Source organism: Phacochoerus africanus, chromosome 6 (assembly GCF_016906955.1).
Source record: "Phacochoerus africanus isolate WHEZ1 chromosome 6, ROS_Pafr_v1, whole genome shotgun sequence".
Lineage (NCBI taxonomy): Eukaryota > Metazoa > Chordata > Mammalia > Artiodactyla > Suidae > Phacochoerus > Phacochoerus africanus.
The window spans coordinates 130,910,844-130,934,229 of NC_062549.1; the positions used below are offsets into that span (position 1 = coordinate 130,910,844).

The window sequence follows — 23,386 nt, forward strand, 5'->3', positions numbered from 1 at the left end:
CTCAATGTAAAATGGTGCAGCAGCGTGTGTCCTCCCTGCCTTGGGGTTATCCTGAGCATTGCGACGAAACTCCACTTCACTGTGACTGCATATTCAGCATGTCTGCCCTACTAAACGGTTCGCTTCCCAGGGACAGGGACTCTGGTTTTGTAGGGTTTTTTTAATCTTCGCAGCTTGGTTTTTAAAAAAATGTTGAGGAGTTCCTGTTGTGGCTCAGCAGTTAATGAACCCGATGATGAGGACCCGGGTTCAATCCCTGGCCTTGCTCTGTGGGTTAAGGATCTGGCATTGCTGTGAGCTGTGGTATAGGTCACAGATGCGACTCGGACCCAGCACTGCTGTGGCGGTGAGCATAGCTCTCATTCAACCCCTAGCCTGGGAACCTCCATGTGCTGCAGGTGCAGCCCTAAAAAGACCAAAAAAACAAAAAAAAACTACAAAAACAATTGGCATCCACTAAATGTTTATTGAACTAAAATATTGATCAAATGAGAAAACATGTGAGAAAGCATGACATGGACATTGAGTGTTGTTACAACATCAGCCAGACGGGCTAGTCCCAGTGGCCACAGTGACCGAGGGTGTGCTGGACCACAAAGAACATTAAGGGGCATAAACGAAGGAACGTTCCGCGTGACCAGGGATGCCACAGGGCAGTCTCGGTACAGGTTCCAAGCCAGCTGCATCTTGAGCTCGAGACAGCACACCAGCTTCGCGAGTGGCTTCCTCAGCACGATCTACATGTCACACTAACATTAATCAGCAAGACAAAGTCAGCGACAAGGTGAGAAAATGAAACCATCTCACCACCCACGAAGCCACGTGGCTGCGGTCCAGGGCGTTAGAGCTGGACCAGAGTATGGGTGGGGCGAGGGGATAGTTTCAAAGCTCTCCAATATGATGAGTTAAAAGGGACTCGAGACCTGTGCATGGATGGGCCTTGAAAACATAGTACTAAGAGCGTTGGAAGCGCCCGGCCGAAAGCAGAACTGAGGGTGACCGAGGCGTGTCAGCTGCAGACAGGCCAGTACCCAGGGCCCTGTTCGCCATGAGTACATCGGGCAGTGGTGGAGCAGAAGCAGCCGAAGGAAAGGGGCCTGGCGAGCAGAGGGCAGGTTCTGCACGGAGCACAGACCTGGCCATCAGACCTCGCGGCCCGGTCGCAGCCTCCAAGGGAAGAGCTGAAGCGTTCCACGTGGTCGTTGTGGAAAACAGGCACCAAAATCAACTTTGGACAAGGCCGACTGGCAAGTACTGGCATCTAAACAACGAATATTTAACTAATCGCTGTATATTGCAAACGACTATGGAATGTAACTTGCCAATACCAATGTATAGGGGTTTTTTTTTTAACCTGTTTTGGTATTTTGTGTTTGCGGGAAATTTTTCAAGAAAAAAAGGAGAAGTGGGATCACAAGTTGTTTTATTTTATACCAAAAATGGTATGTTTTATAGTTTATTTTTTGAAAGGTAGCCAGAATCCAAAGCACTGCGTTAATTTAGGGCAAAAATAAGGATACCAGCAACTACTGGTTTTGAGCACAATGTGCCAGGTGCTGAACGGGGCACTGCCTGTGTGGTTGGTCTCCTTGCTATTCACGTAACCCCACTAGGGAGAGAGCACTGGCCCGTTGGCAGGTCAGGAAACCGGCTCAGAGACATTAACTCGTGTGCTGCTGAGAAGTGTTGAAGCTGGTTTTCAAATTCCCAGTTCCTCCTGTTCTCGGGAAGCAGAGGGAATTCTTCAGACTGAGCCCTTCAGAGGGACTGCGTCTTTGGTAACTCATGATCCCGTGTCATTTCGGGCTGATGCTCTTCCGAGGCCTGGGGGACGTCTCTCTGCACAGGCCCACTTCCCACCTTACGTATTGCCCCTGAGGGCGCCTTAAAGCAGAGATCACACGTGAAGTCTGGGCAGAGCCCGACAGCCTCCAGGAGCTGGAAGGAAGGCAGCATGTAACGGCTTAGATTTCCATGTGTCCCCAAGGTGTGTGCTGTGATTTTACGTTGGCTCTTTTGCAGAAGAGGCTGTGATTTCAATTCATTGGGAAGCAGATGGGGTCTGTCACGAGATGGTAAAACAGAAGGAACGCATCCAAATTTAAGAGGAAGCAACAGCTTTTCTCTTGTGGGTTGTTTTCATCGTCCAGGCATTTGTCACGGGCCCACACAGGATGGTTTTCATCAAGGTAACAGAAGTCATACCTAATAGTTACTAAGCAGTTGTCAGGTGCGAAGCGCTTTCCAGGCATTTGATGTTCAGGAGGAGCCTGGGAAGCTGACTACAGCACCCGTTATGACCAGCCGCCCACTTTAAAGATGGGAAAACCGAGGCTCGGAACGTTAAACAACGTAAGGGTCACGTGGCCAGTAGGTCACAGGGCTGGATTTGAACCCCAGGCCCTGGATCGTAACACTCCAGTCTGTGGACCTTCCCTCGAGTGCCCGAATGTCTGTCCCCAAGAACTTGACAGTGGGTCGCACTGGCCAGACAAGGAAGAAGGGGAGGGAGGGAAGATGCAGAGAAAAAGACGGTTGCCTCGAAAATAGCGCCAATTTCTGAAGAGAAGGATGTGCGTGTGCAGTGGCACGGGGGTCCCTGAAGCCCGGTGGCCAGAGGGCAGAAATGTGGGGTGAAGGCGGGAGGCAAAAAGATGGGTCAGGGAGCACTGGGAGTAGAGGTAAACAAGAGGAAGGACAGGCGGAACGATGCTCGTGGAGCAGCAGAGAGTCTTGCAGAGTTCTTAGACTAGGTGTGAAAGCAACGCGGTAAATGCAAGTTAATTAAGGCTGTTTCCCTCGTTCGCCCTTTTTGCTTCTAATTTCATGGGCTAACGCGACGCTTTCGGCTCCGCCTGTCGGGGTGATGCCGTGTGTTCTGTGTTTCTCTCCACCTGAGTGGTGCTGACGTCCCCTCTGCAAGGCTGCTGTCTCTGTGAAAGGTGTGTGTGCTGTTCAGTCTTTTTTTTTCCCCTCGAAAGTTAATTAAGTCCACACAGACCTTTCCCGGCAGCAGCCTCACTTCTGTAACTGTATTTGGTGCTCTCAGTGCCTGAAGGGCTGCCTGCTGGGTGTTGTCACCGAGTCGGTCTGCTCCACGGCGCCCCTGTGCCAAGAGCGCGTGCTGCTCAACGGACGGCGTCTGGGTTCAGCCTCTTGCTTCTTCTCCAGAAACTTCACTGGGGCGAACGTTGCCCATGTGATGCCACGTGGCCCTGCAGTTGTCAAAACTGTTGACTTCATGTTTAAAACATTTAAAATGTGTCCATACCCTTAACTCTGAGAGTCAGAGGATCACCAGTGCTGATGTGTGGACCTATCCCGTTGGCTCTGTGTACGTAGATGTGACTGAGTATTTCTTTAAGAAGTACTTACTGCCCTTGCACGAAGCAGTTTTTTCATGTCGATGCAGCTGTTTTAACTTTTAAAAAACCACAAGCATTTTATCCTCTGCAACTTTAACTTGAAAGACATAGAACTTTTTAAAAAAGTACAGTGTTGGAGTTCCCGTCGTGGTGCGGTGGTTAACAAATCCTCCTAGGAACCACGAGGTTGCAGGTTCAATCCCTGGCCTTGCTCAGTGGGTTGGAGATCCGGCGTTGCCGTGAGCTGTGGTGTAGGTTGCAGATGTGGCTCGGATCCCACGTTGCTGTGGCTCTGGCGTAGGCCGGTGGCTACAGCTCCGATTGGACCCCTAGCCTGGGAACTCCATATGCTGCGAGAGCAGCCCAATAAATGGCAAAAAAGACAAAAAAAAAAGTATAGTGTTCCTGAGACTGGTATGTATTAGCTTCCCTACTTCTGTTCTCTTTGAACTTTTAATTAGGAGTTGAATCAAGTTCCTGAGTTGAGATGTTACATATAAACTTTCCAAACTGAAATATAGTTGCTGGAGTTCCCATTGTGGCTTAGCAGAAACGAATCTGACTAGCATCCCTAAGGATGCAGGTTCGATCCCTGACCTCGCTCAGTGGGTTAAGGATCCGGCGTTGCTGTGAACTGTGGAATAGGTCACAGATGCGGCTCAGGTCCCGCATTGCTGTAGCTGTGGTGGAGGCTGGCAGCTACAGCTCTGATGCGACCCTTAGTCCGGGAACCTCCATATGCCACAGGTGTGACCCTAAAAGAAAAAAAAAGAAAGAAAGAAAAAAGAAAATACATGTTACTGCTGAATTCCTAGTAATCTTTGAAATACTAACTTATAACAAGCAGTAGCATTTGTATAGAAACAGAATTTAACAGCAGCTCCATTTTCATGATTTCTCCAAAGTCAGTGAATTTCCCCTGGACACAGAGGCAGATGGACAGAAGGAAAGAGTTGTGTTTCCTGGGTTCATTGCAGCCCAAGCCGTGGTAAATGTGGTGTGTATCTTTCATATGCTCTAGCAACAATTCCGCTTCCTCTTACATAGGAAAACCTGTTTGGCTGTGAAGAGAGGTCTCGCGATGTATTTGTTACGGCATTAAGACTGTTTAGTCCATGGAAATAATTTTTTATTGTTCTGAGTCACTCTGGTTTGTGGAATTTTTACATGAGTTCCAGGACACAGATGAGATGATATATTTAATCTGTTTTGCATCCTCTTTAATTTTTTTGACTGCACAAATTCAGGTTTTCTGTCAAAGGATTTCCGTATTTTTCTTACTTCAGAAGTTACCCTGCTGTGTTTATGTCTTCTGAACTCTTCATTGGCAATTCACTGTGTGTGCTGGGCATGCTCTATTTTGGCAGCACTTTTGCCAAAAGAACATTTGCTTTTCCTGGTGCCATGTGAGCTCTTGTTTTTCTCTTAATCCCTGTTTATATCTTCTCACGGTACATCTTTCCCATGTTAAAGGTTATACGGATCTTCAGAAATATTTCAGTAGTGAACTTCAAAGGCCATTTGCTGTGCTGTACATTTTTCTTATATTAATGTAAATCTTACTACGAGTGTCCCCTAAAATATCTCTGTGCTTTGTTTTATGTTTAATTTTTTTTTCTGCTTTTTAGGGCCACACTCGCGGCACATGAGTGTGGCTCACTCCCACTGAGCCACGACGGGAACCCCTCTCTGTGCTTCAGACTGGACCTTGGAATCATAGAAAGTCCCTGAAAGTCACTTTCAAGTATTCTTGGGCTTGATTGGAATTACTGTATTTGTTAATCACCTCAAAGGATCTAGGTTAAATTTAAAGGGCAGTTCAGGTTTACAGAGAAGCCTTAGGTGTTCTGATGTTTTAGCAAATATTTGAATAGCAAATAGTGACTCTTCTGTGGGCTGAGATGTCAAGTTACTGGTTGTCGTCACTGACATTCCTTCCACGGGTCACTGCGTATGTGACATTCTGATTGACTGGCTGAGTTAAGATTCGAAACGAAATCATGCATTTTCTGGCAAGGGTAGGCGAGGAGGGTGTTCTGCCTCCCACCTCTCTTGACTCCCGTCCCTAACTGGTCACACCTTCCACGTGTCCAACGGCAGCACGACTTATAATGTCGACTTGGTCTTAGACTAGAAGGGGACAGAGTAAACAACTTCTGATAGATAATTTCTTCTCTCAAAGATGATCACGGCTGGTGCAAACTATACCACACGTATTCCAGTATTCACAAGGGTGTGTGTGTGTGTGTGTGTGCGCGCACATGGAACATAATTCAGTGTTCTAAAGTTTTAGATGATTGTTTTTCTTGTTGGAAAATAGAACATTAATCTGAATCACTTGATTTTCAACAGGTTGACATGATGAAAGAGGCATTGGAAAAACTTCAGCTCAACATAGTAGAGATGCAAGATGAAAATGCAACCTTGGACGGTGGGGATGTCTTATTCACAGGTAGAGTTATCCTTACTTTCTCCTATCTAAAAATACTTCTCATACCTGGCTTACGTTCCCTTGTTTAATTACCGGGGGTTTTTTTAATGACCAAAGTAAGGGTAATTTGTAAAATCCCAGAAAAGCACAAAAGAGAGAAAATTTTAAAAATGACCTTTCATTCAAAGATAATCTGTTCAATACTTGGATTATGTCCTTTTAGTACCTTTGTTTGTACATATTTGCATAGTTTTAACGTGTTATCAGTGTACACGTGTAATTTATAGATTTTGCACCTACCGCGTTCTTCTGCAACATTAATTTGTGGGTTGCATGGCTTTGCATTGTGACAGTATATCTGGTCTGTGTTTGAAAGACTCTTAATTCAAGATGTGTCATTTACAAATAATATTCATCCCAGATGGCAAGATAAATTTAAGTAATTTTCAGTGCAAATTGGTTTGGCGCCATGCCAGATAAATAATAGCAGAACTCAACAAAATATAAACAGCTGATATTATTATTGATCTAGCTGGAATCCATTTTTTAGTGGGTATAACATAGCTACTAAGGAAATGGCAATTTTAGCATTTAGCCTTTCCAGCTCTTTCGGGTCATACGGTTATTGTTTTGTAAAACCATGTGCTAAAGTCTGGGTCCCCAGGTTCATTCTAGTCAATAAGATTTTTAATTAATTGTGAGAGTTATTTGCCCCTACTTGTCAGGGCATAAAGGCCAGTCTGACAGCTGTAGCCCTGACAGCAGAGGCTGGTCCACGGAGATCGGGGAAGGTGGCCCCAAGTGGCCACTGACGGCGAGAGGCTCCTCAGAGTTCTAGCATTTTAGCCGATGCGAATTTTACGTGGCACCCGTGCATGCAGACAGACAGCCGTCTTCCTTTTAGTGCAAAAGCAAGGTGCCATCTAACTTGATTTCGGTATAATTAATGTTTCTGGAGGAGGCGTTTTATCCTGGGACATTTGCTCTGTTCCTTGCTTGGGGTCACATACCCATGATGTGATGCCAGCCCCAGGGGCGCCCTTTTTGTCATGGGTTTGTGAATGGCCTCCCCTGGAGCTGTGCCCTGTGACACCACTGTCACAGGCAGTGGCCCTGCCCCGGGTTGGTGGCCACACCGCGGAGTCCTAAGGGCACAGAACAGGAGGCCTGTGGTGTCCAAGCCGACCCAGGCATTCTCTGAATCTGCCCGGTGAGCTCCGCTCAGGAGAGTCTTTGGGCCGCATCGATGGCACTTTTCATTCTTTCTCGCAGCGCAGAACAGCGGCCTGTTTCTCTTGGAAAGCAGGCTCTTGTGAAAAGCTCCTTGTGTAAATCACATTTCGTGACAATAGAACTCTTTTTTACCAGAGCATAGCCAGACAATAAATAACTTTTGTAGCGGGTGGTGATACAGTTGGAAGAACGACTTAAAACAGGCCGCGTTTAGTTATCTCAGCAGCCGAGCCGCACACGGTCCCCGAAGTCTGGTCAACGTGGGAACCGCTTCCATTCGCCAAAGGTTTCTTTCCCCAGCATCTCAAGCCTAATGTCTTTCCCGCAACTTCCAGTCAGGTCCTAAGCTTTGAGGCTTGCCTAGGACACTACCTGTAAGCTTTTTTTGTTGTAATATTCAGTACTTCCTACCTTAAAAGTTATTGTATTGAAAGCTGAGATAGGAATTCCCTGGTGGCTCAGTGGATTCAGGATCCAGTGTGGTCACTGCTGTGGCTTGGACTCGATCCGTGGCCTGGGAACTCCCTCCTGCTGCAGGCATGCACCCCCAACACACACACACACACACACACATACACACACACACACACAAAGAAAAGAAAGAAAAAAGGAAAGAAAGAAAATCGGGATATTCATGTAAAATTTTTATCTGCTTGGCCCCTCATTCACACCTAATGTCTGGTCCTGCCTTCTGTTCCTACTTCTCCATCTGATTCTTTTTAAAAATTGTAGAAAAATGTGTATAACATAAAAGTTGCCGTTTCAACCATTTTTGAGCGTGTGGTTCCGGTGGCATGGATGACATTCACAGTGTTTGCCAACCATCACCGCTCAGCTTTTAGAGGACGCAGAGCTGGGTAACAGCAGAATCTGGAGCACTTTCCACGTGCTCGGCCCCGGAGCTTCGTTCATAATTGATCAGGAAGCAGGCCCAGGAAAGCCATTTCCAACTCCAGTTCCACCGGGAATTCTGGCAGACAGGCAGCTACCGCCCAAAAGGGTTTCAATCCTGTTTCTCCAAACAGACAACACCGGCCTACCTCTACGTTCATGTATTTGTTTGGAGGAAATATGGAGCCCATTTTCAAAAGCGGTGAAGTGTTTGTGTGCAGCGTAAAGACCAATAATAACACGAACCCTCGGGTGCCCGCGCCCGGCTCCAGAAGCGCAACTGCCAGGGCCGAGGAGGCCTCCGCCTCCTGAGCTGGGCCTTAGCCGAGCCTCGTCCTCCCTGAGCTTCCCCTCGGGACGTGCGTTCCCAGTTCCCTGCTTCTTCCTTCTGCTCGCCTTACAGCTCGCCATGACTGGGGCGATACTGCGGGAACCTGCGGGAGTTTTCCGCCTTCGATCTAACCTGGTCAATTTAGCTGACGTTCGTTCGTTGTCCCTGCCGTGCGGAGTTCCGTGGTGAGAATACACCACGAGGTGTTTATGCACTTGCTGCCGAGGTACATCTGAGCGCTTTTCAGCTCTCGTCGTTGTCTTCAGTGCTGCGGTGCACGTTCTGTGTGTCCCTAGAGCGTTCCTCTAAAGGGACAGCCAGAAAAGGAATTTCAGGTCGGGGCGTAAAGGCTTCGTTGCCTCGGAGCGATGACTTCGGGGGCCATGATTTTCTTCTTGCATCTGTTGATGTGGCTAATCACATTAATTGATTTTCTGATACCAGTGGTCAAAGCTTACACTCCCGGGATGAAATCACACTTAAGATACATTCTCCTTGTGCTGCAGTGGTGCATTTAGTTGGCTAATATTTGTTTAAGATTTCGTTTCTGTGGCCTGTAATTTCCTTTCGTGTTGTCCTTGTCTGGCTTTGGTCAGAGTTATGCCAACCTCATGGAAGGTACTAGGAATACAACTGTTCCCCAAATCAGGAGAGTTCGTGTTGTGCATGAACCTCGGTGGGACTTACCCGTAAGCAGGCCCCGTGGGACTGTGCTTTCTTTGTGGGGAGATTTTAAGCAGCTTCTGACTATTGAGGTTTTTCTGAGTCAGTTTTGGTGAGTTCTGTTTTCTGAGACTATCTAAGTTTTTATGTATTGGGTGTTTCTTACCTTCTTAATGTCTCTCTCTTTTTTTTTTTTGTCTTTTTGCCTTTTCTTGAGCCGCTCCCGCAGCATATGGAGGTTCCCAGGCTAGGGGTGGAATAGGAGCTGTAGCCACCAGCCTACGCCAGAGCCACAGCAACTCGGGATCCGAGCCGCGTCTGCAACCTGCACCACAGCTCACGGCAATGCCGGATCCTTAACCCCCTGAGCAAGGGCAGGGACCGAACCCGCAACCTCATGGTTCCCAGTCGGATTCGTTAACCACTGCGCCACGGCGGGAACTCTTCTTAATATCTCTTCTAAGCTTCACCTGAACCGCAGCCATGTCCCCCTTTCATTCATGACATTTACTTGTGCCTTCTCTGTTTTTCTCGCCAGAGGGCTGATAATTTTCAAAGACCCAGTTTTGGGCTTTGCTGAGCTCTTTCTCTTTCATGTTTCTTTTTATCTTCCTATTTCTGTCTTTATTTCCTGCCTTCGCATTTCCTTGTTCTTGTTGCTCTTTTTCCCTGGCATGTCCAGGTAGAATGTTGTCTCTTTAACTTGGAATCATGCCTCTTCTTAATGTAAAGCATCGACGGCTGTTTGACTTTCCGTCCACCGACCGCTTCAGCTGAATCTTTTGTTTTGACAGGAATATCTTTGTTATCGTTAATTCCAAATATTTTCTGGCTTTCATTATGATTTAGTCTCTGGCTTATTAGTGGATAGTGATGCTTTTAAAAAACACGTTGTTCATTATTATAAGTTCCTGGGACCCCGGCTCATGGCTGTGGTCCTTGATAAAGGAAAGCCTCAAGTCCATCTCCCCTTTGTGAATCCTATTTCAAGCAGACCAAATAAATTGAGGAAAGTTTTTATTTTTAGAACTCTAGCCCGTAAATGCACATCCCTAATAAAATGATGGACCTGTGCAGTGATCCCCAAGGGATGCTCAAGCCTTCATTTGAAGGCTTGATGGGGGACTTTATAAAGGGGGGATTGGGCGATACCACCAGACACACTGACACCTCTAGTGTCACTGAAAGTGTGACAGTCGCTCACATGCTTCAGGGTGTGATGCAGCAGAAGCACAATCTCACCTCTGGAGTCCTATCCAAAAAAAAAAAAAAATCTTTTGAACAAGAATCTAATTAAGCATCTACATACACCATCAGTTTACCAAAAATAAAAGGTTAAAGGAAGAGTTTAATGTTCAGTCGGGGGAGTTCCCTTCATGGCTCAGCGGTTAACGAACCCACCTAGGATCCATGAAGATGCAGGTTCCATCCCTGGCATCCCTCAGTGGGTTAAGGATTCGGCCTTACCATGAGCTGCGGTGTAGGCCACAAACGTGGCTCGGATCCTGTGTGGCTGTGGCTGTGGTGCAGGCCGGCAGCTGTAGCTACACCCCTCGCCTGGGAACTTCCATATGCCTTGGGTGTGGCCCTAAAAAGCAAAAAAAATAAAATAAAATAAAGTAAGAATGTTAGACGGAACACACGGAAGCAGTCAACCACGTCCAGGATGTAGGAAAGTCAGTAAGACAAATGCCCTGGTTTCCTGTGTGACGGAACGAGGTGAGGGCGGACAAGAAGACGAGGGCGCAGTGGTGTGGGAGAAAATGGCATGAGACACGTAAGGACCAAAAAAGAAATTCGATTCCAGCACCTGCGTCGTTTTATCAGGAAGGCCATTTAGGGAAGAGGCCAGCAGACAGCCCGAAACAGGAGGCCAACGTACTTTCGTAAGGAGAAGCTTCTCTTTGTGCTTTCTTCTCACCTTAGTCCTTTAAAATGGAAACTGTGTGAGAGCCCTACCGTAAATGTGTTTTAAACAATAAATTTGTTTAAATTTGCTTAATGCAGTAAATGTTTTCCTTAAAAATTTGTGTGAATCTCATTGGGTGTGATAAAAAAGTTATGTTTATCTTAAGGGAGTTAAGGAAATTTGACTTTGTAACATTTCAGCTGACTTTCTTTCTTTTTTTTTTTGTCTTTTTGCCTTTTCTTGGGCCACTCCTGTGGCATATGGAGGTTCCCAGGCTAGGGGTCAAATCGGAGCTTTAGCCGCCGGCCTACGCCACAGCCACAGCTACTCGGGATCCGAGCCACATCTGCAACCTGCACCACAGCTCACGGCAACGCCGGATCGTTAACCCACTGAGTGAGGCCAGGGATCGAACCGCAACCTCACTGTTCCTCGTCGGATTCGTTAACCACTGCGCCACGGGAACTCCTCAGCTGACTCTTAATCAAGCGAGTGGTGCTTTTGTCAAGTGCAGGGCTTGCCCTCGGGTTTGATTTGCACGGAGCGAGTTTTATTAAAGAACAACACGGTGGCACCTTTGCCAAAACCCCGTCAGTGTGCCACTAGCCGTTCGTGTTTCTGCCTCAGCGTAAGCCCCTGGGACTTAGGTAACACCGTTTGACCTAAAGTGTCATTTACCCTCTTTATAAGGACGCCGCAAAGTTGTAAAGCCCACCAAGAAAGTCCTTCCACACGGCCGCTCTTCTTATACCTTAGCCTCATGGTCTGGGGGGACTGTACACTGATTTCTCCTGGAGTTTCCCTCCACATTCCGTATGGAGGCCTTTTTCCAAAGAATTAAGGGAGGGTCGCATCGCTGCATGTAACCCCGCCTCGCTCTGTCTGCTCTGTTCTTCGGCCTCGACTAGGAGACCCTTTTTACTCAGTGTTTTGCCTTTTGAGAAGAAAAGTGGTAGAACTGCGGAAAAGCCAGGTAAATGGGACGTTTCCTTCTGCTACAGCTTAGTACCGTGCAGGTCGGCGTCTTTGAGGTGTGATTTGACAGAAGCAGATGTATTGTTTTCGAGGCGGCCCTTATGGCTCAGACCTAACGTCAGCGCCAAATTCCCTTCACCCAGACGGTTTTTCAGCCCTTACATCAACGTTCATAAAAAAGGAATTTGACTTCCTCCAGACGGCCTAGTGCTGTGCTTTTAGAGAAAAACAGAAACAAAGCTCTGGTGACTTGTTGCTGTTGCTTAATTTCTGGTCACAGAATATTGATGTGCTTATTTCTATTATTTCCTAAATAAAAACTTTATTCTCCTGTTGTGGTAAAATATGTATAGCGTAGCATTTCCCGTTTAACCGTGAGTAAGGACAGTTCGGGGCATTCAGCACCCTCGGGCTGAGCACCCGTGCCCAGCCTCCGTCTCCAGCCCTTCTTCACCTTCCCCAGATGACACTTCATGCCCATTAAACACCGACTCCCCAGTCCCCCGTGTCGCCCGCCGGCCCTGGCAACCACCCTTCTGGCTCTGTGAATCCGAAGCCCTCTCTTTCTAAAGGCGCTCGGTGGGAAGGAGGTGTGTGTGGAGAGCGGGCTCAGCGCAGGAGGAAAGACTGTGTGATGCTTTAAGGTCTGTTTACAGAGAGAGAAATAGTGTCCCCTCCCCGGTGCCACCCACTCACTGTGTTCCATGACTGTGTTACAGGCAGAGAATTTTTTGTGGGCCTTTCCAAAAGGACAAATCAACGAGGTGCTGAGATCTTGGCAGATACTTTTAAGGTAGGTAAGGATAATTTATGCCAGGCACAGAGTGACTGCCTCATAAATATTCATAAATCCATTGAATCAGTATGTATTTCTATGTCGTGGGCTTTGCGAAGTAATTCCGGATATTTGTATGTTTGCCAGAAGTTTTAGAAGCTAGAACTTAGGAAACAGGCTTCCTGGGACCCCCAGCGGCAACCAAGTTAGCACATGTGGATGTGGTTTCCTCCCAGCGCATAAACACACAACCAGCCGACGGATGTTTCTGTCACACCTGATGACTTAAGAAAAAAACCCAGAGTCCCAGCTGACTCTGACATGAAATGTGGATTTTTCAGAGTGCAACCAAAGAGCACCGGCACTAAGGTGCCTACTGTGTGCTGGAAACTCTGCTGGGCGTTGCCCCTACATCGTGCCGAGGTCCCTTTGCTCTGTTGCTCATTAGCAGATAGGCTCACGAGACAGCTTAGGAAGAGAGAGGACTCCCAAGAAGCTGTCTTCTCCACAAAGACGTGAGAGGCTCTTATCTGCCCGGGAGCTTCAGACGCATCCATCCGGAGCAGCCCACTGCAGGGGTCAGCGGGCGACGCTGTGACACAGTCGCGCGTCTGGAAGGAGGCTCTGAACTTGCTCCCCAGACACGGTCTTCCCTTAAGTGCGATACCCAAACCTGTGGGTCCCAGTTTTCCTCCAGACATTCAGGGGCCCTGGCAGCCTTCGCCAGAGCAAGCGTGTCCCGGGGCGGGGGGCAAGCGGTTCGGAGCGGTGGTGCCATGCCGCAGTCCTTCTCTGTGCTGTGTGCGTAGGACTATGCCGTGTCCACAGTCCCAGTGGCCGACTCTTTGCATCTGAAGAGCTTCTGCAGCATGGCTGGGCCGAACCTCATTGCAATTGGATCCAGTGACTCTGCCCAGAAGGCCCTCAAGGTAAGTATGAACCTGCGTGTCTTAGGTTTTCCCAGTTCCGTCTGCGGAGCGGACAGCGAGCCAGGGGAGGGCAGGCCGGGCCTGGAGCTTCTCTGAGGGCCGCTGTCCTGACCCCACGTTGACGAAGGACCAGGCGCCCCTCGCAGGCCTCTCCCTAGGAAGCGCACTCCGAGGAGCAGTTCGCGGGAAGTGTGTCGGTGCAAGGACGTCTCGATGTGGCTTCCGCACAGCCAGGGGTCCTAGGCAGGCCCTGACAGGCCCGGCCGGGGGCTTCCTCTGGGGGGAAGGGGCGTCCCACCGGCAGAGCCACCGCGGTGGTTTGTGTCTGCGTCGGGCACTGGGGACCCGCGCTTGTTGCCGTTCCTGGCGTCCTTTGGTGTCTGAACTGTTTCATGGAATCTTGCAGAATGATTCAGAGCTGCTTGAGCGTCTTCTTCGTGGGTACCGGAATGCTTACCTTGTAGGAAAGGAATTTCCTCAGAACAGGAAAGGCCAGGGAAATTGTGACGCGCCCTGGGCCTGTCCCTCAGCGAGACGGAAGTGGCGACGCTGCTGACGAGCCTTCGTTGTGCCGTCTCAGGTCGAGGGCTTGTGGCTTCTCGGAAACCAGCACCCCAGGGGCCACCGGCCGCTTCCTCGGGGCGGGGGGCCGCTCTGGGCTTGGCCCGGGGGGCTCCTGACTAAACCTCGGTGAACGAGGAGCGGCCGGAAGCGGAGGGGAGTCTCCCCACTGTGCCAAGAGCTGGCCCGCTGGGCCCAGGCTGCCGAGAGGCCGGCACTGTCTGCGGCCCTTCCTCTGCCCAAGGCCAGACTCCCTGAAGGGCCGGGACGGAGCCTCCTTGTGGGGAGGGGGCCCCTGTGCCCAGGGTGCCGCCTGTGGCCTGACCCGTGCAGGTGTCGGGGAAGCAGGCTCGGCCTCCCAGGGGCCGAGCTCCCCTGTGCATGATCCGCAGCTTCTTTAAGCAGCTCCCCGGCCTCTTCCTTTTCCCAGACTGCACCTTTCACTGTATTTCTAGGGCCTCGAGCCGCCGTGGCCCAGCAGCCTACCTCAGAATTTGAAGTTGGTGGCTTCTCCTCTGTCGCCTTTAGAGAGTCTTCTTTCGTTTCACCTGGGAGGCTGTGTCCGCTCTCTGCGTGTAAAAAAACCTCTCATGGGCTGTGTGACTCGGGGGGCCTTCCCCTCAGAGGTTTAGCCCTGGTGTCCCCCCCCCGACCCCCGGCAGCGGGGTCGGTCTGCTCACGTCGAAACGGCTGACAGGAGAGGAGGGTGAAGCCGGCCACCGCTGTGTGTTTGTGTGAACGGAGCAGAAAGCACCTCCTCGGGGCAGACACAGGGACGTAGCCACCTGCCCTTCTGGGGAAACTCCGTCTCTAACTCAGACTGGTCGCTCACTTAAACAGTCTGGGGGCACTAACAGAACAAACCAAGAGATAGTGTGCGGTTCACGAGCCCCGAGCTGCAGGAAGCGGCCCTGTCACTCAGAGAAGAGGAAGCTCTGAGATCTGGCTGTTCAGAGGAGGCTTCGTGGCGCGATGTGGGTCTTGGAGGAGGTGTCAGGGGGCGCTGGGCGGAGAATCCCGGGGGAGGCCTCCCAGCCGTCCTTGCTTTAGGGTTCGTGTGAGTCAGTGCTAATGACCCTGCTCACTCTGCTGAAACCTTCGGGTCAGAAGCTGGAAATAACCCTCACGGACTAAAAGGCCTTCTTTGGAGACTGAATTTTCCGTCGGTGAATGTGCTTCACAAGCCATGGGCCGTGGAGTTGGCGGATGCCTGCCCGCCGTCTCCCTGGCATCAGAAAGGCCTCTTCCCTGGAGCAGAAGCAGGAGGACAGAGCGAACCAAAGAATAAGGAGACCTCCGCGAGGGCGCGTCCTCGGGTCGGAAATAGGAGCCTTGGTAAAATTCAGACTTGGTGAACTCAACTGCTTCCTCGAGCACGGTTTTGGCTCTTGGGTTAAATCAGTCAGCAGAATTGATAGTGAGTAAGTCCTACTCCTAATGCGGACGTATAAGTACCAATATAGGCGGCAGGAAGGCGGATGGGCAGGGACAGATATGTCATTTACGAGAAGTGAAAGCACATTGGTTTTATTTTTACTATTTCACGCGCGAAAATCCTGAGGTCAAATGAAATAAGGCATATTCTCAATAGGATCTCATGGTTCCAGAATGGAGTTTCCTGCGCCCCAGTTCTCCGCTCAGTTGCCCACCCCACTCTGCACCATTCTTTTTTCTGTTAGAAAGCCTATTCCTTTTTTTTTTTTTGCCTTTTCTAGGGCTGCACCCGTGGCACCTTGGAGGTTCCCAGGCTAGGGGTCTAATCGGAGCTGTAGCCACCGCCCTGCTCCACAGCCACAGCCACATGGAATCCAAGCCACGTCTTCAACCTACACCACAGCTCTCGGCAACGCCGGGTCCTTAACCCACTGAGCAAGACCAGGGGGATTGAACCCGCACTCATGGTTCCTAGTCAGGTTCGTTAACCACTGAGCCACAACGGGAACTCCGGGAAAGCCTGTTCCGATTATTTCACCATGAGTCCACTGCGAAAAAGCTCGTTCTAGCCAAGCTCCCTCTTGCTCCTCCCGTCTCTCCAGCTATCACCTCTTCCCATTTTTTGGCTGGTATCAGGATCTGACCTGTTTCAGGGACGATGTGAGTTTGGTCCCAGATACCTGCTTTTCCTTGGTAAATCTTGATGTCTCAGTCTTGCCTCTGTAGAGGAGCCACTTGGGCATCTCTCTGAAGGGTGTGGCATTTAGATGGCGGTGGACTGCCCCTTCCTGTGGCCGTGGCCCACGGCTGCCCCTGTGGCTGAGCACTTGCTTCCTTTGGAGTCTGCAAACAGCGGCGTCTTACGTATTCACGCAAAGCGCAGAGCCCAAGCCTTGCTGCGTTTGGAATGCTTTGTAATGCGCGGCAAACGCTTAGTGGTTGGTGAAGTGGGTTCCTCTGGAGAAACCATCCTACCTGCCGAGGCTGTGGTAGGTTTAATAGAGTATGCGCTGTGTATTTAGATGAAGTCGTCCCTCTGGGATGACTTTAGAAATTCCCTGCTGAAAAGCCCAGGGCACGCCTCCCGCAGGCTGCTGGCGATACACGCTGACGCAGGCAGGACGAAGGGCAGACAAAAGGAGGAGCTGGTGCTGCTGTATTTTACCGTTGAGGTGGACAAAGTCCCGGAGGTGAGATGGATTTGAAATCACGGAGGACTGGATGCCAAGTCTACCCCGAGCTGAGCGAAGGTGCCTTTAGAGCAGCCTGCCTTCGCTGCAGTTTTTCTCCCCCACTTTGCCTTGTTCCCTCTGTGCCCTGGGCACCCGCTTCCCTGTCCTGCTCCTCCAGCTGCGGAAGGAAGTGCTGTGAGTAATTAACTCCTGCGAGGGCCCGAGACCTCCTGGTACGCTTCCAGGAAGACCGTGTGTTTGCTCGAAGGAGGTGAGAGCTCCACAGCTGGAACCTCTGCTTCTAAAAAGGATTCGAGCAGAAGTCAACCTCCAGATAACACACGTTCTGTTACCCCTTCCTTTGAAGTTAAAGGGGACGCAAAACTTCTCTGGGCTAGTCGCCATCGGAATAGTGGTGATTTCAAGAAAGAAGGAGTCAGCGTCTGGATCTTATAGCATCTTGTATGTTACACTTTAATTTTTAAAGTTTAGTAAAAACACATGTGTCACATTGTTGGAAGCGGGCTACGATTTCCTTACAGAGATAATTCTCCAGGAGCTCAGTCCGAGTCTCCGACCTCTGCTTTACCTTGCGTGGCATGTGCCTGTCTCTTCCACAGGCCAGCCTGTGGGTTTTTGTTTTTTTTTTTTTCAACTAAGCGGGGGGACTGAAACTTTGTACCCCTTGACCAACATCGCCCCCCTCTCCCCGCCCCCGTGCCTGCCGGCCTTTGTAAACTTTCAGTGTTTAATTGTCCTCATGCGTCAGCAAAGTGGGGGAGGGAAAACGACAAGATAAGGGGTCCGTGGGCACCAGATCTCACTCTTTTTCTAGATCCATGCCAAATTCGGCTTGCTTTCCCGGAACCGCCTGGATTAATTAGATGCTGTCTGTCACAGGAGGACAGATTGTAATTCTCGCCCCTGAGAGGGACTCGCAGTAGTGATCTCGACTTTTTATTTATTTATTTAATGACCACCCCTGCGGCCTATGGAGATTCCCAGGCTAGGGGTCCAATCAGAGCTACAGCTGCCGGCCTACACCTTAGCTCACAGCAATGCTAGATCCTTAACCCTGAGTGAGGCCAGGGATCGAACCCACGTCCTCATGGATACTAGTCGAGTTTGTAACCACTGAGCCAGGGCGGGAACCCCTTGTAGTAATGGTTTGTAGCTCAGTCTCCTGGGTAGCGGTCCGTCATGCAGCCAACAGGAGGGAAAAGAAAGTTGGAACCAGTGGGGGGTGACGGAGGAGGGAGGCGCTCTGGGGAGCAGAGGCACTTAGCTGAAACTTGCCCGACACTCAGCAGCCCTGGACGCTGTGCCCTAGCTGAACTCAGAGCTCAGGGGCCGTGTGGTTCTGACACACTGAGGGCCGTGCCACCTGCTGGCACACCCTTCTTTCCTACCCTCGCCCCGCAAGGTGCCCAGGTACTTCTCCTTTTGGCATCTGCAGTTTGATGTAATGGCCTTTCTTTTATTAGTAATTCTATTCTTTTATATCCCAATGAATTACTGTTTAAGAAGACTTTTAGTAGAAGTGCCAAAAGGAGGTGACACGAAAACCATTATGAAAGCACCCCTCCACCTTTTGTCTTTGTCGTGTAAACGGAGCTGAAATAGAGTCCGTGGAATTCCAGTAGATGTATAATTTTAAATTAAAATGATCGTCATGCCTTTGAGTTTTTATCTACTTCCTGAAATAAATTGCATTTGTGAGATTCCTGGAGTACGGGCAGGGCTGCTTGCTTTGCGATGACTGGGTCTGCATGGGATGCAGTGTGTTTTTCTTTCGACTGACTGACTATAGAGTAGAGGTCACTCAGCATTTCCTCTCATATTGACTCAGCTTCAGCATTGATTTTTATGTCCAAAAATGTCCATGGTATTTTATAGGTGGCCTTATAAAAATGCAGATGGAAAAACCCTCGAAGTGTTTGGATTTTGTACGTTTTCTCAGTCGCCTGGAATTTCCTTTAATGACAACTGGAACAGCAGCAGCCCAAACCAAAAGACAGAATGAGAGCGAACAAGTTATCAACAGGGTGACTGAAATGGAAAAATAAAGACTTTGTGTTTTTAGTTGTTGTCCCAGGGAATTAGTCTGTAGCCACAAGATTCCCCACTTTGGGTCTCTGCTATGAAAGGCAAATTGACAAAATCCATTGCAGGTTTAATTGAGTCATTATCGGGTTGTCTGTTCTAGTTGCGCTGGATCCACTAGACAATAGTTTTTAAAAAAACAGTCTACCAGGCCTGAATTAAGAAATTAAAACACAAAACCACATAGCCTGTTGGTAACAACTGTTTATGCTGCTTTTCCTGGCAGCAGTTGCCTTCTCTGACGGTATTCCCAGAGCCGTGTGCCAACAAGGCCAGGGTGGCCAAATCAAATGCTTTGGCGTGATAGGGCAATAAATAATCCGAAGCCGTGAGACCAAAACAGCCTTGCTGAGCAGCAGCACTAGTTCCAAGGCAGGAAGGAGGCAAAACTGGCCAAGTAGGATAAAGGGAATAATAATTTTTTTCTCTTGAGCTTTCAAGAAAATGTCAAAGAAAAAAAGGAAGAAATTATATTTAAAGGGCTTTTCATTCCATCCATTATATGATGGGACATCAAAAAGTATTCAGCAGACTCTGGGGTGTTGTGGGCACGTTCAAGCATCTCATTAGGTGGTTGTGAACAAATGGCCTTTTTGTGTAGGACTCTTGCTTATACCAAAAAAAAACAAAAAACAAAAAACAAACCAAAAAAAAACCAAAAAAAACAAAAAAACTCTAAATGACCTTAAATTACTGACGAGAGGTGTGGTTTAAAAATCGCCTCAGGAACTTTCTGAAAACACGATGCCAGGAGCCTATCTTAGAAAGTTCTGATGTTCTGGGTGTGGGATCCGGCCCAGGTGTCTATGTTTTTTTCTGGGTGTGGGATCCATCCCAGGTTCTAGGTTTTTAAAAGCTCCACAAATGATTCTGGTGCACAGACTCCACTGCCTGCAAGGATTCCTGCAGCTCTCAAAAGTGCCTGTAGCTTAGGATCCTGAGTAATGTGCCCCAGTAAGCCAGTCACTGTGTACTAAAGGTACAGAATAGATCCCAGATAGAGGAAAAGTTAGGGAAACTTTCCAAATTAAAGCCATCGAAAGCTAGAAACTCCTGCTGCCTCGAGTTCAACATTGTGTGGCTTAAAATACAGCACCTGACTGGGTCATAACTTGAATGCCATCATTCAATCCACTTGACATGCTAAAATTCTTCGTTAAAATATCATGACCAAGAATGGCTAATGTTACCATTTTCTGAAAATAGGAAATTTGCATGTAATGCATGTTTCTATACCCTCTCCCCCAACACACATGAAAAAATCTAACAACAGGACCTGATTTTTTTTTTTTTCCTTTTTAGGGCTGCACCTGCAGCATGTGGAAATTCCCAGGCTAGGGGTCGAATCAGAGCAGCAGCAGCCCGCCTACACCACAGCCACAGCAACCTACACCACAGCTCACAGCAATGCCAGATCCTTAACCCACTGATCGAGGCCAGGGATCGAACCCAAGTCCTCGTGGATACTAGTCGGGTTCCTTACTGCTGAGCCACCACGGGAACTCCAACAGGACCTGGTCTTGATGTGTGAAGATTTGTGCCAAAGAGGGAAAAAAGGTTAAACTTCACATCATCACTGATAGTGACGAATATTAGAGAAGAACTTACTTTTAAAAATAATCATGTGTTGATTCTACTAAAGAAGCATTGTTGTATCAAAGGCCGAAATGGCTTCGAGGGCAAAGCGGACGACTTGGAATCCAGATCCATGGGGTCTGCTTCCGGCTCTGCCTCAGCTCCTCTCTCCTGTGCTCGGCCTTGGCCTGAAACAACAACGCTGAATTAGCCTCTCTAGGGAATGAGAGCTTTGTTCCTCATCAGAATTTCACGGTGGGCAGTCAGAGTGAAGGACCATGTCTCAAATTGGGCAAAAAGTCGCAATTATTGAATCGTAAAGCGCCCAGCAATGTAGATAGTTCCAAAGTGGGCCCACTGTAGCCTCTTGACCGCTGCGACATCCTCCTTTCAGTGGCTGGAAGTGATGGGAGACTGGCACTCAGCTGAACATTTTCACGCTGGCCGACGAAGGAAAGCGGCAGTAGACTCCGTCCGTCCTGGTTCCATTTTTCCTTGAGGAGGCTCCCCTGACACGTGCAGCTGTTAAATTGGACGTGTGACAACATCATGTCCTAATTCATATATAAAAACCTGAGGGGAAAAAGGTAGGGTTTCCAGAACCTTTCATTGCTGTCTCTTCTGAAGAAAGATGTCTTCAAAAGGCAATTGAGAAGAGGCCACAGGAGTTCCCGTTGGGGCTCAGCAAGTTAAGAACCAGACATGGTGTCTGTGAGGGTGTGGGTTCAATCCCTGGCCTTCCTGGGTGGGTTGAGGATCCAGTGTTGCCGCAGGCTGTGGTGTAGGTCATAGATGTGGCTCGGATCTGGTATTGCTGTGACTGTGGTGTAGGTCGGCAGCTGCAGCTCCGATTGCCCCCTCGCTCAGGAACTTCCATATGCTGCAGGTGGGGCCTTAAAAAGAGAGAGAGAGAGAGAGGCCACAGATGCGTGTGAAGCTCGGCTTCTTGCGCCTCATAGAGCAGTCCTCCCTGAGAGCATCTCTGTGAAAGATGTGGCCGCAGGCGCAGGGACACTGAGATGGACGAGGAACAGGACAGGGTCCAGGGTGACATCAGGCAGAGTCTTGAGTGGCACAGGGTCCTGGTGGAGGCGATGGGAGTTTGAGGAGGGCGTGATCCCGGGGGCGGGAGTCAAAGTCGGAGTGGTCCAGGATGACCAGCAAGCCGGGGACGCCCAGGGACGCCAGACAGGACAATGGGGGATCTATCTTATAGCCAACAGACGATGGCTGGAACAGGGGGTGCGTGCGGGGAGAGAAGGAGGCAAGGCCCGAGAAGTGAGTGGGGCTGGTCCCCACTCAAAGGAATTGGGGTCTTATCTGAAGGCTGTGGGGAGCCGCTCACAGTTTCCCAGCAAATTGTAAAAGGGGAGATTTCAGCAAGAGCTCTCTGACGTTGTGCCTAGAATGATTAACAGGAAGGAAGATTCGGACTAAGAAAACTCGTGAGATACCATGACACGGTCCGGGAATAAAGGCGAGGAGAGCGTGGACCAGGGGAAGCAGCCGCGGCCGTGGGGTGCGGGGTGCAGGGGTGAGTTCTACTTAGAGGAGCAACGCAGCTGATGGGCCTGGAAGGTGGGAGGGAGAGGGAGCGGGTCGGCCCTTGGGCGGATAATCACAGCACTGCTGTTCTGTGCCAGGCACGGTTCCGGGCCCCAGGGGACGAGGATTGAGGCGGTCCTTCAGAAATGGCTCCCAGATGGGGTGCCTTTGGTGGAATTCTCAGGAAAGAGTTCAAGTCCCCCTGTCCCCGTGAACTGGGTTCCCTCCCACACAGGCACAGACCGTGGGCAGAAGGCGTTGCTGGCTTTCACTGACCTAGGTTCACATTTTGAGAGTTGAGCTGCCCTCAGACAGCTGCTGCCAGCAGCTCTGGTGACCTCCGACGTGCAGGCCGGTGAGGCTCCAACGGGGTTGGCTCCAGTTTCAGTTTCCGTTGGCAGAGGCTCATCTGAACTGGGAGTCTCTGTCCTTTACCCTTTCCCATTTATGCTTTATTATCTTTAGCTACTCGCTCTCAAAGCACAGGAAAAAAACCGCTTGAACATTTGCATGCTCCCATCTCGGGCAGTGTCCTGTTGTTTCTTGGCTGACGGAGCTGGCAGAAGAAACCCAGGATGGTTTCTGCCTCATGGGCTGCAGCTGTCCATCGCAGCATGACCTGTGTGACACTCTGGCCAGGCCAACACCAGTGCCCTTGATGTCGAAGGGATTAGGGACATGTGTCCGCTGAGCTGCAGGCAGGATGGCTGGGGCGGGGCTGCTACTTCTCCCTGAACACTGCATGTATTAAATGCCTGGGTGTGGATGAGTATCCTATTGCTGGGCCGAAGGCTAATAAAGTATATGGTAAAACGTAGCCCCCGAAGTGGAAGTGACATTTGACCTTCAAGTTGTTCTCCAGCTTCTGGGGAAAACACCCACGCTGTAGGTACGGCACCGCGACGGGGTCCTCCTTAGAAATAACGACGTGCAAGAGAAGCAGATTGAAAGTAAACTGCCGGGGGAGGGTAAATCAGGAGTTTGAGATTCAGATATACGCACTACTGTGCATGAAGCAGATAGCTGGCGAGGACTGCTGTGGAGCACAGGGAACGCTACTCAGTGTTCTGCAATAACCGGGAAGGGAAGAGGATCTGAGTGCACCGGGGAATCCCTTTGCTGTACCTCTGAAACAAGCACATTGTAAATCAGCTGTGTTTCAACTTTTAAAATTTTAATTGTTAAAACAAAAACGTACATTTGCCGTCACCTTCCTGCAAAAACCGTTCCAGGATTACTTCTCTGCTCTTAAGAATCCCTGTTTCTCCTTGTTTTCCTCTTTCAAAGTGTCACGGTAGTCCAGCAATCTTTAAGAATATTTCTAAATCTGTGTTTCATTTCTGGTCACTGCTGTACTTGCCTCGGTATCGCTCAAACACTTTCTGTCTACAGATGTAAAAAGCTTGGAGGGAGGTGACAACAAGCCACTGGAGATAGGTGACAACAAGCCATTCCCTTTTATCTCTTTTTGAAGTGGGACCAAGTTCAACACTG

At 49.5% G+C, this 23,386-nt stretch overlaps 1 protein-coding gene across 3 annotated transcripts in view; it reads left to right on the top strand.

The window, feature by feature from the left end:
- DDAH1 (dimethylarginine dimethylaminohydrolase 1) overlaps window positions 1–23,386 on the top strand; it is a 133,286-nt gene that overhangs the window by 90,759 nt on the left and 19,141 nt on the right. For 2 of the 3 annotated variants that reach the window (XM_047785416.1, XM_047785418.1), the window contains exons 2-4: window positions 5,718–5,817; window positions 12,518–12,591; window positions 13,383–13,502. In XM_047785416.1, coding sequence (XP_047641372.1) covers window positions 5,718–5,817; window positions 12,518–12,591; window positions 13,383–13,502 — 294 coding nt within the window. Of the gene's footprint in view, window positions 1–5,489; window positions 5,599–5,717; window positions 5,818–12,517; window positions 12,592–13,382; window positions 13,503–23,386 lie in introns of those variants that run through there. The other variant, XM_047785417.1, reaches the window with a different exon arrangement.